This window comes from Drosophila innubila, assembly GCF_004354385.1.
Source record: "Drosophila innubila isolate TH190305 chromosome 3L unlocalized genomic scaffold, UK_Dinn_1.0 0_D_3L, whole genome shotgun sequence".
In the NCBI taxonomy this organism is placed as follows: domain Eukaryota; kingdom Metazoa; phylum Arthropoda; class Insecta; order Diptera; family Drosophilidae; genus Drosophila; species Drosophila innubila.
Window position 1 is genome coordinate 4,748,176 of NW_022995376.1, and position 15,220 is coordinate 4,763,395.

General features: G+C 40.5%; 2 protein-coding genes across 2 annotated transcripts; one reads left to right on the top strand and one right to left on the bottom strand.

Moving 5' to 3' along the window:
- Positions 1-118: 118 nt before the first annotated feature.
- LOC117788173 (ero1-like protein) lies at positions 119-3,286 on the bottom strand. The gene is made up of 5 exons (XM_034626847.1): positions 2,921-3,286; positions 2,587-2,853; positions 1,084-1,766; positions 714-1,022; positions 119-532 (listed from the first exon to the last, which is right to left on the bottom strand). Exons 1-5 carry the CDS (start codon positions 3,098-3,100, stop codon positions 481-483), a joined length of 1,491 nt encoding a protein of 496 aa, XP_034482738.1. The 5' UTR covers positions 3,101-3,286; the 3' UTR covers positions 119-480.
- A 5,809-nt stretch (positions 3,287-9,095) lies between these two features.
- Positions 9,096-14,617, top strand: LOC117787427 (protein masquerade). The gene is made up of 8 exons (XM_034625952.1): positions 9,096-9,259; positions 9,561-9,710; positions 9,776-10,069; positions 10,139-10,294; positions 11,230-12,189; positions 12,249-13,152; positions 13,691-13,968; positions 14,038-14,617. Exons 1-8 carry the CDS (start codon positions 9,115-9,117, stop codon positions 14,358-14,360), a joined length of 3,210 nt encoding a protein of 1,069 aa, XP_034481843.1. The 5' UTR covers positions 9,096-9,114; the 3' UTR covers positions 14,361-14,617.
- Positions 14,618-15,220: the final 603 nt, after the last annotated feature.

Sequence of the window (15,220 nt, forward strand, 5' to 3'; positions counted from 1 at the left end):
TAATTTATCGTATTTATAGTTATCGAATTGTGTGTTGACATGGCAACCAAATCCGTTTGATCAATTGACCTCTCAACCGGTTATGAAACGGTTGAATAAAAACGATCGGCATCAGTGATTATTATTGCACAACGGTCTTTTCATTGTTTCCTAAATATAATTAGGCATAGTACACAATAAATAATTATACGCTAACTTACAATAAATAAAATACACCTGTGTAACGCAGAGGGGAGTATAGTATAGTAGTAAAGTACAAGTAGCCTACAAATAATAATATTTAATGTATTCCCAATATGTATGTACAATAGATAGCCTCGGGGTGGTTGGTAACTATTGGAGGGAAACCGGGTATTAAGATCCACTAGATAAAGTCCACATTGTGCGTATTCAGCTAACTAGAGTCTTGAGCAATTGCACAAAGTTGCTCTAATAAGGGAAAATTGCATCGAGCACTGTTTGTGTTGCCTATAAGATGGGCTACCTGAGCACACGTCGGAAGTTTTCCATCTCGTATATACTGGTGGATAATCTGTAAAAATAATTACATTAATTAACTGGTTTTATAAGACTTAAGATTAGGCAATATTTCATAGTCAAGTTAAATTTTAGCCGAAAGATATTTTGAGCTGGCATTAATTTTTATGTATAAATATCTTTCAGTTAGTTAACAAGACATTAAAAAATATGGCCATAAAATTATGTAAACGCACCTGCCAAACGCATTAAAAAGCGCAACAATTTCTGTGCGTGACAACCTAAATATTGGATCAGCCTCAATATGTGGCTTATCCCACAGTCCACTTTCAGTGGCCAAATTGAGTTTCTCTGAGTAGAGAATCTTTAGAGCTGTTCCCAGGCCCTGTGTCTGCAGTTTGCCCCACAGCTTGCACTTGTCACAGCCCACACAGTCCATAATTCTGGATATATTCCGGAACTTTTCCTTGTAATCGTGCTTGAACTTTATGGAGGCAATGCCGCTGCTAAAGAGCGCATTCTCATTAAAATGAGACTGAAAAGATCTATAAAAAAGAAAGATAAAATAAGAAATGTTTCTTTGAAAGACTTTCACTTGTTACTCACTCAATAACTGACAGCATATCGTGCATGGCCAGCTTGACCTCTTCATCCTCCTCGGCAATGCCAGTGTAATAATCCTCGCGACGCAAATAAGGCGCCGCCTTTGCCAATGCGCGTAGTTCCACCAGATATATAAAGTATAGATTTCTCAGCCAGTGCGGTCCCTCGCCACTCGTTGTCTCCGGGCTGAAACGCTGTTTGAACTCCTTGACATTGGGTCCCCAAATGCCTTGGGGATCAAGAAAGTCCTTTGACTCGGATAACAAATACTTTGAGCACAAATGTATGTTTATGCTGGAGTGTAGACCAGAGATGATGCGATAGAAAGCGCGCTGTTCCAGACACACATTCCGCAGATCCAAATGGGGCATATAACTTGAGAATTTATTGGCCGTTTCGTTGTTGCCACCGAAACAGTTCTCCAAGTAGATGCTCTTCCAAATGCGATGCGCTGAATCTCCTCGATAGCCCGTATAACGTTCAGGATTAAGCAATAGATCCACATATTGGGCGCCCACATCATGATCATCGACAATGCAAAAATCTTCCTCAGCTTCGTCATGTTTCGCCCACAGTTCAAACTCCTTGTGCGCCTGATCGCTTATGCTAGTGTCCAAGAATCCCAGAGCGCTGTCAAAGTCCTCCGCATTGGAGCAACCTCTGTCCAATTGCGCCTCCTTTGAATACTGAAAAGGTAGAAGATGAGGAAGTCAATAAGTGCTTAATTTAACTGTAGACTATAGATAAAAACAGCTGAATAAACTATCAATAATATTGTAAGTCGTTTAAACACTATGCAAAGTAAACATTTACGATTTAAGTAGATTAAAACAATACAAACAGTACATAATAGGGGCGTTTATAAGTCGGCCACGTCAGCTCAACAGTTTGTTAACTGAATCCACTAGAAGATTGGTTCAACGATTGCCACATTGCAAACGCCCACAAACAACACGTTCATTCATCAAGTGTTTATAGATAATATACGTTTATTTATGACAAAACCCATTGAGCAAAGATAGTATATGTATTTATGGCAAAATCCCATTAAGCTCAAAGAAAATAAAGAATTCATTTTTAGACCCTGTACTCAAAAAGAAGAAACGCAGAAATGGATCCCATAAACTATACAGTTTATACAAATATTTTTTATATACACTTGATGTAGTTATTTTTCATAATAATGGTAAAATGTTTATCTTTATATTTTTAAAAATATAAAAAACAAAAATTAAATATAATAAAATAAATAAAAAAATAAAAATTTAAAGTATTTAAATAAAAAAAAAAATTTAAGCCAAGGGTTAAATTATTGCTGTATCATTATTATTTATTTTTTAGACTTAACACAGGGTAGCTCACAATCGGGTTCTCTCAACTAGTAATTGTGTATATGCTGGAAATCAATTAATTCGAGTTTCCGCGCGCAACTGATAACATTGATTGCCATATAACACTGATAGTGCAATAAAGAAAGAAAGATACTTGAACTGGGAATTCACTCACCTTGAAAGATGCCAACTTCTCCCTGTGCTCCCCTTTGTCCTTGATGCCCTGCGGTATGGCTTTCTCCTCACAGTTCTCCACCTGACAGAAGCGCATCGCACATCGACTGTCGTCCGGCCAGAAGGGGCACTCCTGCTTCAGATTTACCTTGTAGAATCTAAAGAAATTCTTCACCAACAAACTTTGCAGTCGGGGATAAACTTTCATGTTGTTAAAATGGTCCACGGTGTCCACATCACAGCTGCAGTCATTTATTGAGCCCTCCAACTGTGAATTTATTTTTGATATGTAAGTAGTCATATTTTGTGTGATATTTCTCCTCCCCTTCTCTCACCTCACAGAAACAGTTTTTGTTTGTTTCCGCCTCATCGAGAGACGCAAAATAACCGCGCGTCATGTCTGTCCAATAGAACAACAACAACAACAATGCCAACGCCAATCCACTTGCAGTCAGGAGATTGCGCCGCACTTTTCGTTGTGTCGTCATCGCGTGGGCTTCCGTCTTCTTCTTCATTAACTATAGTTACGCGTCTCTTGCTGGGCACAACTAATTCTCACTGATTTCACCAGTTAATTCGTTTAGCAAGCCAGAGTCCAGGTATTTATGTACCGCATTGTTTGTTTCAGACGCAGCTGATTTTGGACACGTACTGTTGATTTTGTATGCTTAATTTTACACTTATTTAACACTGGTGTGGTAGGCTGCCACCCGGTTCAAAGGTTGCCACCCTGTAATATTTTCCGATTGGCGGGTTGTTAATTAAACGGGTGGCAGCCTTGATTCCCAAAAAACGTATTTCGTCTCTCAAACAAATTCATAGATGGCGCTTTGATGCTTTGCAAAATATACAAAAGGTGGCGCTGTAATGGTTAACGCTGACGGACATTTATGGAAAAATGAGCTTGTTTTGAGCATTTTTAAAGCTTGAATTAATTTAACGGTTTCATTCAAATTATATATTTTTTGTACATTTATTGGTTACGAAAATTTTGCTGTCCGTGCTTTGGTAACATTTTATTGACAACTAATGCAACACTTCGCATGTACTTTTCGCCTAACTTGATTTTGTGTTTAATTCTTGATTAAGAAATATTTGAATTTGTTTATTTTCATGATGTCATCTTCTCTTGCGAATATTTTTGAATTGATATTTGATATCATAATGCCCTCATACACAATTTGACTTTATGTTTGATTTAAAATACCGATAATATTGAATTGTCTACAATTGATTTCTAAATGTTAATATTGTTGTTGGTTTTTTTGATGCTGTTAATTAATTACCTCAAATATTGATTTCATCCATCTATTCTTCAACATTGTATGCATCTTTTGTTCCCATGACAAACCCTCAGCCCTTACAATTTACATGATCCTCAATATGCAAATTGAACTCTTGGCCAGATTTCGGGCTGTCCCTAAAACAGGTCAGCCACATCAGGGGGTGAACCGCTTATGACGCTTGGCTGACAGAAAAGGGTTGAGGGATGAGGGCAGGCGGGTAAAATGATTAAGCATAAATCGCCTAGAGCATTATTATTATGAGGAACTGGGAGAAATATGTAACCACAAAGAAACTAAATCACATTAAGTATCTAGATTTACGATACTTTGAGATATGTTTATAATTATTTTTCAACTTATTGTTAGAAAAATTTAATAACTTTTAAAATTTTAAGTTGGATTGCCAGAATTATTGAGTTATCTGAAATTTTACTTTCTTTTAAGTTAAAATTTAATCATTATCAATTTTTTAACTTTTTTAAGGTCTTAATTTACTGTTCTATTTCGATCGCTTAATTATTACTTTGTCGACTCCATGAAAAAAATATATTTATAGCAAATCTTAGCACCTATCTACAACTTTCTAATACATTATTCAATATTCTTCTACATTCCCATAATCAAGGTGCAATCCTTGAAAGTTCTCACGAAAAAGTGAAAATACGACAACGGGATGAGCAAACGGTATTAAAAAAAGAGGAAAAATCAGCTAAAAAAACGCGCACATAACGAAAGGGTTTAATCAATTTTTTTTAAATAGGACGATTAATGTATAAAAAACGCAGACACAAAACATGTGTGGCCAAAAAAGGACAGGACCAGGGCGACCCTCGGTATTGTTTGAATTGAAAAGGAATCATCATGGACGACGGCTCAGCTTCAGTCTCACTCTCAGATCGAGTGATTTGCATACGCAGGACGAGATCCTGTTGGCGAAACCACCACCACCAACATCACATCACATCACAGCCTTCTTATCTATTTGCCTTTGCCCAGGGGCCAGGTTCAGGTATAAAATCCTCACACGCAACGCACAGAATGATAAATAAGTTTTTTTTCTCGATTTTTTATGAACTTTTTTCACTTTTTTTTTTTTACCACTTTCAATTTTTTATGCAGCGTTTTATTCAAATTTCCTTTTGCGAGATCGAGTCGTGTGAAGACGTTTCGCTGGAAAGGAGAAGGGAGCAAGGATGCGTCTGTCTGAGCCTGGGAACATCCGCGAAACTCTAAAACTTGTCCCTTTCATAGACATTTGATTCGATGGGGCGTCAGTTTGTAGACTGACAAGGCTAATTAGTTCGGATCAAGCTCAAATAAATGCTAAAAACTATAGTTAAATATGGAAAAACTTATTTGATTCTAAGAATAACATATAATTAACATTACTCTCTTTAGATTACATGTCTCATTTTTAATTAATCGGCATTTAATGCTAGTTTTTCACTTTACAAACTAAATATTTGAGGTTAGTTTTCTGCAAGATCACGTAACACAATCTGAAATTTCTACCTATAACTCGAAAGTTACTTAATTCACATTACTTGGCATTATAGTCTAATTAACATATTGTAAACCTAAATTCTTGAAGGCACTTTCAGCATACTTGAGGTTAGGTTTATGCAAAACCACGTAACACATAACGGCTTACGTAAGAGATTATGCAATTTTCCCAGCTCATTTTGAGAATTGTGTTCGATGAGTTCTCTTGATTTATGCACTCGTAATTGCATTTTACAATGTTTGACAACAGTGAGACGTCAACAGCTCTCTTCAGAATGGATTTGCATATGAGATTTGCAAATCTCCCGCTGACTTGCCAAAAAAAAAAAAAAAAGACAGAGAAAAGGGCTGTAAATTTGCATAGGTTGCAGGGTCACTTGAGATTTGCATAGGTAAACCGAGAGAATGATGCGCAAATCGGTTGAGATTGGTTTTTTTTCTTAAACATAAGGGCTGCATTATAATCCGCTAAGTGGGCACACTCCGGATCATATCGCTAATTTACTGCAAGACTGTCGTAACTAAGATGAAAAAAGAATTTCGCGATAAATGCATTTAAAGTTTCCAACTCAGTAAAAACGAGAATTCTTTTGACCCTTATATGTAGAGAACTAAAGATATAAATATGAAATTTTTACACAATAAAGACTTTTTTCGAATTTAATTTTACTTTATTTTCTTACATCCTATCGCTACAAGAAGTTTCTTATAAATGTAAGAACTACAATAATCACAATTAATACATTTAAATAAACTTTTCACAGCTCGATTATTATGCAAAATATATACAACTGTTTTACCAATTTTTCAAACATTAAATTCTTATATACAATAAATCTATTTTAATATTTGTTCAATATGATTTTACATTATATAATTAATATTTTTTATTCTGTCTCTTTTGAGTTAGTCTTGCAGTAAACGAGCTATATAATAATAAAAATATTATAAAATGGATGGATTTAAAAGAGGTTTAAAATAAAATGACCGGGTGGACAGCTGTGCTTCTATATATAAACTGCCGGCAACAACAGGTAGCATGCCACAGAACAGGTGGTAAAGAGAGTGAGAGAGAGAAAAAGAAAACCCAAGAGAACGCGCTCTTTGCTTTAGTGAACTGTTTGCTCTTTTACTCGTAGTTTATTTCTTATGCTCACTTTCTCCGTGTCTGCTTGAGTCGAGTCGAGTCTTGGCCTTGGTCTTGGTCTTGGCGGCTTACCAAGCGTTGAGAACCTTGAGCAGTGGTCAGTTTGTTTCTGGCTTTCGCAAGGTGCAGTTGGCCCAAAGAATTGGCCTCAAATCACGGTTAGTTTATCAATGTATAAAAAGCACCGTTCTCAGTGTGTATGTGTGTGTGTGTGTGTGACAGACTTTGCATATATTGTGGTGGCAAGTGTGGCAAGCAAACTGTGCCGCATTCCAAGTGCATGCCACATGCCACATGACGATCCAGCTAACAGTTACAATACAGTAAACGCTCAATATAATAAAAAGCAACTCAAGACTACAACAACAAAAAAGTCACTTAACTTGTTCAACTCGAGTGTGTATGTGTGTGTGTGTGTGTGTGTGTGTGTATATATATGTCTCGGGACTTTAATGGAAGTGCTAAAAATGAAAGACAACGACGATTTGCAAATTGAAACGCAGACTTCAAAATAGTTGACCAAAAACTTTAAAAGAATTCGACCCCCTTCCTCCCCCCCTTTTAGAGCTAAGCTAGCTACGTTTACCGTTAAGATTAACCGTTCGTTTCGTGTGTGTGTGTGTTGTATTTGTTTTTGGCCAACAAGAAAACAATGAAAGAAATTCTTAACAACTTTGTTTTTGGTATTTCGAAGACAACGCATTATTCGCATGCCAAAATGCTGGAGGGGAGTGCCAAAGAGAGCAGGTGGAAGTGGAGGAGATAGAAGAGGAGAAGAAGGAAGAGAAGGCAGGGAGAAATGTGTTAAACGTGCCGACAACGTCGCGCCTTATGCATCTGACCCACATTTTGTTGGGTTCTCATTTTTTTTTTTTTTTTTTTTTTTTTTTTGGTGCCGGACTTTGTATTCATGCTGGCGTAGGCGTCAAGCCAAAAGAGGAAGCGAGACAACTTGACCCAAAATACGTGTAGCCTGCTCTAGCAACAACAAAGAGGGAATAGAACACTTGTAGCTTTCTAGCTTCTACAATCTTCAAGCCACAAAATATAAGTAGTAAATAGAATGAGGATTGTCGCACGATCACTTTACAAACTTTAAGAAATTTCCGGTTTTTTCTACTACCTTTTCAGCTTTTGAGCGTGAAAGCGACGCACGTGAGGTTAAGTCGGGTGGAAGGGGGGGGGTTATATGTATTTTCTGAAGGCGGTATAATTGTTTTGGTATATTTTACACTTTTCATTCTGCGTCTTGTTTTTTTTTTATTTTTTTGCCGTAGTCGTTACCATTGTCAAATGGCCTGCACTTTCGCTAAAGATCTCTTAACTGTGATATCTTTCGGGGGTACTTTCTATTTCATTCATAAAGATCGTGTGGCATTTAAATACGTTTAGATTATAATGGCACAAATTACACTTATCCATCATATTTATTAAGAAACTGTACTGAAAACGTACAAAGAGTAAAAGTATACATATTCTATATCTTCATTAATATAGAAACATCCAGCTGTCTTTCTTTTGTATGCACAATTAGATCTCAGAGACTAAAAGAGCTAGACACACCAAACTTGGTATGTAGGTTCCTGTATTATCAAAGAACAACAACATTATTTTATATTTTTTTCTTGGCCCCTTTCAACCCAGCAAATCAACAAAAAATGAATTAAAAAACCATTTAGTAAGCTACATTCTAAAACTTTGGCACACATTGTAAGTGGTTTAGTCTCCATAAAACCTAAAAATTTCATTACAAACGGATAATAAACTCAAAAGTTATGCAAGATTTAAGTTTGGTTTAAAGGAAGATGCAGAAAATACTGTGTACGGTTTTTGTTTCCTGACTAAGTACAGGGTCTTTTAAAGTCGCGATCTTTTTATAATAGCCACAAGCAAAAAAAAAGTTTTGACCTTACTTTAACAAAAACTCGTTCTTATTTAAGTTAAACTTAAAGCAAGTTGCTTCAACCCAAATACATTTATTAGGCCCACAGCATAGAACTAGGAATTCTAGCTGAAGTTCTTTTGTGCCCATTTTCAGTTGTGCTAGAGAGAAGAGAGGGGAAGAGGGGTATGAGTTGGGTAGACAATCCCCCTAAATACGTATACGTAATATTGAAATCGGGCACACACAATACAACACCTGTCACAGAACCAGTCACAACTCCCAGGCCAAATTCCCACATGAGAATGAGGCGATCGCAACTTCTAAAACTGGTTTTGGGGGCAGCTCCTCTTCTTACCTCTCTCTCTCTTTCTTTCTCTCTCTCTCTCTCTCTCTCTGTCGTCTGTTCAGAACTAGTTGCTGTTATCACTGTCTTGCAACAAAGTGGCAAACCGTTTGCATTCAACTTTATGAGCTCTTTCTAGGCCAATGATCTTAAGGCGCTTGATCTCAACTCCAAACTGCTGCAAGCTGATCTCACAGTTACGTCACAGGCCATTTGGGTTACATGGACAAAACAGTGGGATGACTCAGTCGTCGTCGCAGCTTAGATTTCTGACTTTCACTTTGGTTCATTTCGTTTTAGATTCTTGCAACGAGAAGATGAGCACGTGATTTACAAACAATACGCCGAATAGAGAAACCTTCATTATGACCAAGTTAACAAGAAGCAGCAACAATTTTAACAACATGATCAGCTGCCATTTATTCTACACATTGAGTCTCGGTCTGCTGCTGGCGAGTGGGACGCTCGTCCAGGCTCAGGATGACTCTCTGGCGGGCAGTTTTCTGTCAGGTAAGTTGCAATTCTTCTGAGAAAAAAAGAATCGATCTTGTCTAAGTTAGTAGCAATTTTGTCTCTCGGAAAACCAAGCTCACCGATCGCAAAACTTATCTTAATTCTTAAAAAACTGATTCTATTATTCCGAAAATTGATCTTACTTGGAAAAATGATCTTCTCTCGCGTAATCTCTGGTAATATCGATTTCTTCTCACGGAAAACATATTTCTTTTCACGGAAAAATAATAATAACTTCTCTCAAAAAAATCATATCTCTAGGAAAACCTATGTCATATCTCCTCTATTATGCTTTTAGGCCTGCTAGATACCATCACTAGCACCGCGGATGCCAAGGACTGTCCTGGTGTCTGTGTCCACACGCTGGCCACGCTCATCTGCTATGAGGTGCTCAACGATGTGCCTTGTCCCTCGCCCAGCATGAAGTGCTGCATCGAGAGTGCTCCAGGTAAGTCTTACACCACTCATCCACCTACTGAACCACCCAACCACTCAGCTGCCACCTCTATCTAGGTAAAAATGCCACCTCCTTGCGTACACCGGCATCAACCACACCGAAGATTACCACAACAACGACCAGAGCCACCACACCGAGGAGCACCACTACCGTAGCGAGCACCACCAGACGCACTACTACAACCTCCACCACGCCCAAGCCCAAGCCAAAGCCACAGCCGAAACGTCCACCTGCAACCACCGCAGCACCTGTGACCAGCACCACCAAAAAGTCCGCCGCCACCACCAAGAAGTCCACCACGAGCAAACCCAAGGACAAGGATGATCAGAGCAAAGCAGAGGATGATAACAGTAAGTGAAGAAAGCTACTTACTGAAGCTGAGTTGCAACCACTTAGCACCACTTGAAATCTTCTCACAGAGAATTGCACTGGCGTCTGTGTGGCGGATCGCATTGCGGAATATTGTGAGGCGTATTTGACGAGCGGAGGACTCTGCAAGGAGGGCACCAAGTGCTGTGTCTCCCTGGACGAGTATGCCAATGGCAAGCTGCCCAAGGACATCTATATACCAGCCAGTAAGTAGTAGAAGAAGTTCTACTCTTAAAGAAGAGGAGTATTTTATTTACTTAGAAAAGCAAACAACAACAGCAACACACAGCAAATACGCTGCTTCGAGTCGAGGCGCTGAACACAAATAATTTGTGATACTTTTTGTAGCAATTATAAAACAATTGTAGGTAGGAAGATGAAGCTTGCAGAGTGTGGAGAAATCATCCTCAAGGAATTGTTAAGGAATCTTTCTTAGGTGTTCAAAAATACTTGGGATTTTTTTTTTTTTTAAGTCTTGAGGAATATAAAACTATTTTATCCGGTGGGCCGAGAAATTAATTAAGATTCTGATCGACATTCGTTAGAGTGCGCAGTGTGTGGAGATCTCCTCCTCAAGGAATTGTTGAGGAATCTTCATTAGGTGTTAAGAAATACCTAGGAATTTTTTTTGAAAAGTATTGAGTAATATAAAACTATGTTGTCCTGTGGGCTGAGAAATTAATTAAGATTCTGAACGACATTCGTTAGGCTGTGCAGTGTGTGGAGATCTCATCCTCAAGGAATTGTTGAGGAATCTTCATTAGGTGTTAAGAAATACCTAGGAATTTTTTTTGAAAAGTATTGAGGAATATAAAACCATGTTGTCCTGTGGGACGTGAAATTAATTAAGATTCTGATCGACATTCGTTAGAGTGCGCAGTGCGTGGAGATCTCATCCTCAAGGAATTGTTAAGGAATCTTCATTAGGTGTTAAGAAATACCTAGGAATTTTTTTTGAAAAGTATTAAGGAATATAAAACTGTGGGCCGAGAAATTAAGATGTTTGATCGACACTCGCTAGGGAAATATTGAGGAGTTTTTTTTTAACAATATCCTTCGTTATTTTCGTCGATGAAACTGGTGGGGAATCGTTAGGGAATTTTAAGCGCTTTATACTTATTGTTTACCCTTCTGCTTGCAGAGCACATGGGCAATCTGAAGAGCAATCAGACGCTGGTCAAGTCCACGGCCAATAAGGCGAGTAGCAGCAGCACCACCAGCAGCACCACTAGCACCACTACGACTAGCACCACACCAGAGCCGGCACGCACCAAAACCAACAGCAACAACAACAACTCACAGAAGCCCACAAAGCACAAGAAGACGACAACGACAACAACAACAACGACAACGGAAGCTGCTGCCGAGGAGGAGGACGAAGAGGAGGAGGAAGATGAGGAGCAGGAAGAGAGCAACAACCAGAACAACAACAAGCTGAAGTCTGGCCAAGGTCAGGGACAGGGCCAGGGACCGGAGCTGAAGGAGTGCGAGGGCGAGTGCATGAACGGAATCTTTGCCATTTTCTGTGATGACATCGACTCGGAAGCCTTTTGTCCTGGCGAGGGCAGCTGTTGTGTCACCAGCAGCGCCTCCGAGGCCGCACCACCCGCCAAGTCACCGGCAAGCAGCAAACCAGCCACAAAGATTGCCGCCAAGCCGGCAACGAAACCAGCGCGTCCGGTGACTTCAGCACCACCGCCACCACCAGCATCCTCGGGCGGAGGAGGCGGTGGAGATTTTCTTTCACAGATTATATCGTTTGCGGAGAATACGTTGAATTCACCGGCACAAACGGCACCACCACCGCAAGCGCCACCACAGGTGCCACGTTGTCCGGGCTTCTGTCTGCTGAACATCATGGCCGCCTTCTGTGAGCGTCCCTCGATTCTGGTTTCGCATCCAACCACCTGCTCCAAGGGTTCCGTCTGCTGTGATAACTCCAGGGCGGGTGCACCCAAGCCAAAGTTGCCGCCACCGACGCCACCACCCACACCACCACCGACGGCACCACCTTATGTGCTGCCCAACACACCAAGTCCCGATCCACGCGAGGAATGTCCCGGCTCCTGCATTGTCAGTCTGCTTAGCTTCACCTGCTTCAGTAAGTTAAGTCACTATAAACATTAATTCCCTGCTCATCTCTCGCCTAATCCTCTACAGAAAATGCCGAAATGACGGATTTGTTTAGATGCAAGCGTTCGGGACAGATCTGTTGTGCTCCCAAGAGCAAGATCCTGGAAAAGCAACAGTTCCAAACCCGCAATGACACCTCCTACTTCAATTATCCACCCATGGGACCACCTCCTCCGCCGTATGCCACCCAACCACAGCAGGCACCACCGCCGCCATATCCACCCACCTCGTACATGTCGAATCAGCCGGCCGCACCACCACCACCACAGCACCACACGCATCAATATCCACCAGCTCCACCCAGCTATGCGGATTACTATGGACCCGGACCTGGACCACAGCCAGGTTTGCTGCCAGCCACAGTGCCAACGACAACGACGAGCACCACCACAACCACACCACGTCCACATGTCTACTCCAAGTACGTGTGTGGTGTGAAGGGAACTCTACGCACTGGACGCTCCAGCAGCTCCCCTGCCCTCTCCCTGGTGTCCTATGCCCGTGCCAAGTACGGAGTCCAGCGCTCGGCGAGACAGTTGACCATGTCGTATGCCAGCAGCAGCAGCAGCCTCAACAAATCCAACGAGCGTCTGGTGCTCGGCTCCGCCATTGTGCCCATCCAGATCCACAACGATAAGCTGGGCGATCTGGTGGACTCCAGCGGTGTGCAGAGCAATCAATTGAGATCCTATGAAGAGCAGCCCGAGCAGACAGCAGTCGTCTATCCGGACTACTATCGCGGTGGTGCTGTCTACACCAATCCCAGCAATCACAGCAGCCGACGCAGAGCTCGCGTGGTCGGAGGAGAGGATGGAGAGAACGGCGAGTGGTGCTGGCAGGTGGCATTGATCAACTCCCTGAACCAGTATCTGTGTGGTGCCGCTCTCATTGGCACCCAGTGGGTCCTAACTGCAGCACATTGTGTCACCAAGTGAGTAGTCCTTATGCCTAAAGTCATATCAGACCTAGAAGGAGTTTTAAAGATTTGTAACAGACAGATGAACCCATCTCCGACCCTAAAAAGTATATATATTCACGATCAATATTAAGAGTGTGTAGAAAATGGAAGAAGAAGCAGCGATTGCCTTGTGGGCTGGTACTTATGATAAATATCATCATTTCTGAATATTTGTTTCGATTTTATAATAGCAACACTCAAGAAATAATTTTATATTATGAAAGATAAAAAAGTTACAGGCTTGTGCTTTGGCACAAATAATAAATATCTAAATCGTGATGTATCCTAAAAATTTCACCACGATTGCTCAATCAACATAGAAGTTATTCAAAAAAGAAATTTATAAAACGTGTAGAAAGACGAAAAAGAAGCAGCATTGAGGCTATAATGTATTTGTTCATATACTTTAAAGCTTTCTAATGGATTCATATCTCTATGTTTGTGTGTTAGGGTATCTTGTAGTCATGCATGTTTGGATTTAGTCCTTAATCTTCTTCCCTTTCTTGCGCAGCATTGTGCGTTCCGGCGATGCCATCTATGTGCGCGTTGGAGACTACGATCTGACCCGCAAGTACGGCAGTCCCGGAGCACAGACACTTCGTGTAGCCACCACTTACATCCACCACAACCACAACAGTCAGACCCTGGACAATGATATTGCGCTGCTCAAGCTGCACGGCCAGGCGGAGTTGAGGGATGGCGTCTGTCTGGTTTGTCTCCCAGCACGTGGAGTCAGTCATACGGCGGGAAAACGTTGCACGGTCACCGGTTACGGCTACATGGGCGAGGGTAAGTTCTACTGCCGCCAGGTAATCCTCTAGAGAACTTTTAATCTACATGTCTTTAATTTCCTCTCAGCTGGTCCCATTCCTTTGCGTGTGCGTGAAGCGGAAATTCCCATTGTCAGTGATACGGAGTGTATACGCAAGGTGAATGCCGTCACGGAGAAGATCTTCATATTGCCCGCCTCCAGTTTCTGTGCAGGCGGCGAGGAGGGACACGATGCCTGTCAAGGTGATGGCGGCGGTCCATTGGTCTGCCAGGATGATGGCTTCTTCGAGCTGGCCGGTCTCGTTTCCTGGGGCTTTGGTTGCGGACGCGTCGATGTGCCTGGTGTCTATGTGAAGGTGTCCTCCTTCATCGGTTGGATCAATCAGATAATTAGCGTCAATAATTTATAGTGGACGAGCCAAGCTGGAACCCCGCACTTGTAGGGATTTCCTCTGACTGGGGGGAATCTTCTACGACTGATGTTTGGGTTCCAAATGCTGCGACTGTTAACGTAAAAACCCAATCCTAGTGTAATCTATTCATACATAAATCACATCTACTAACACCAAAACACCATTCAAAATCCCCTAACTATAATGAAAGTATTCTCAAGCCCCTTCTTATAATTACTATGCTTATTCGTAATAAAAAAAAAATCTATTGTAAACTGTTTTTGTATATACAAAAAAAGAAAATACAAGAAAAACGTTCATCAAATTTCAAACAAACATTGTAATAATCAATTCTTAAAGCGGTTTTCCTATAGATTCTATATGATATGGTATCGATTTGGTTAAAATTTTAGCAGAATATATAAAATGTGTTTTAGCTTGATTGTAGAAGAAAAGATTTACCGAAATAATTGAAATAAAAAAAATATTTAATATTATATAAGAAATATTTCTTATGAGTTCAGAAATGTCTTCTAAAATGGGTTACATTTTTGTGACAGCTGGCCTAATCAATTCGTAACGTAGTCTGCAAGGATTTTTAACTTAATTTGAATATCTTTTTAATGTATTCAACATTTTTAACGGAAAAGTGCAGAAAAAAAATATAAAGAAAGGATCAAAATGTCGTGAATAGTAAGGATACGTTTTTTTAAAGCAGCTTCACACTCGCACCTAAAGATCAAGCAGTATCTATGTATCTTTGAGATACAATATAAATAAAGAGAGAGAGAGAGAGAGAGAACGGCGAGAGGCGGAGCACGAGAACTCACTCAAAGATGCTGCTGCAGAGAGAACGAATCTTAAGACTTTTCTAATAA

What these genes read in the sequence shown, in the direction of transcription:
- LOC117788173 (XM_034626847.1), bottom strand. Translation starts at nt 3,100, where the DNA reads ATGAAGAAGAAGACGGAAGCCCACGCGATGACGACACAACGAAAAGTG. An exon ending in ACAAAAACTGTTTCTGTGAG is followed by an intron (nt 2,854 to 2,920) that starts GTGAGAGAAGGG and finishes ATAAATTCACAG; the next exon opens with TTGGAGGGCTCAATAAATGA. An exon ending in AGAAGTTGGCATCTTTCAAG is followed by an intron (nt 1,767 to 2,586) that starts GTGAGTGAATTC and finishes CTACCTTTTCAG; the next exon opens with TATTCAAAGGAGGCGCAATT.
- LOC117787427 (XM_034625952.1), top strand. Translation starts at nt 9,115, where the DNA reads ATGACCAAGTTAACAAGAAGCAGCAACAATTTTAACAACATGATCAGC. An exon ending in CTGCATCGAGAGTGCTCCAG is followed by an intron (nt 9,711 to 9,775) that starts GTAAGTCTTACA and finishes ACCTCTATCTAG; the next exon opens with GTAAAAATGCCACCTCCTTG. An exon ending in GGACATCTATATACCAGCCA is followed by an intron (nt 10,295 to 11,229) that starts GTAAGTAGTAGA and finishes TTCTGCTTGCAG; the next exon opens with AGCACATGGGCAATCTGAAG.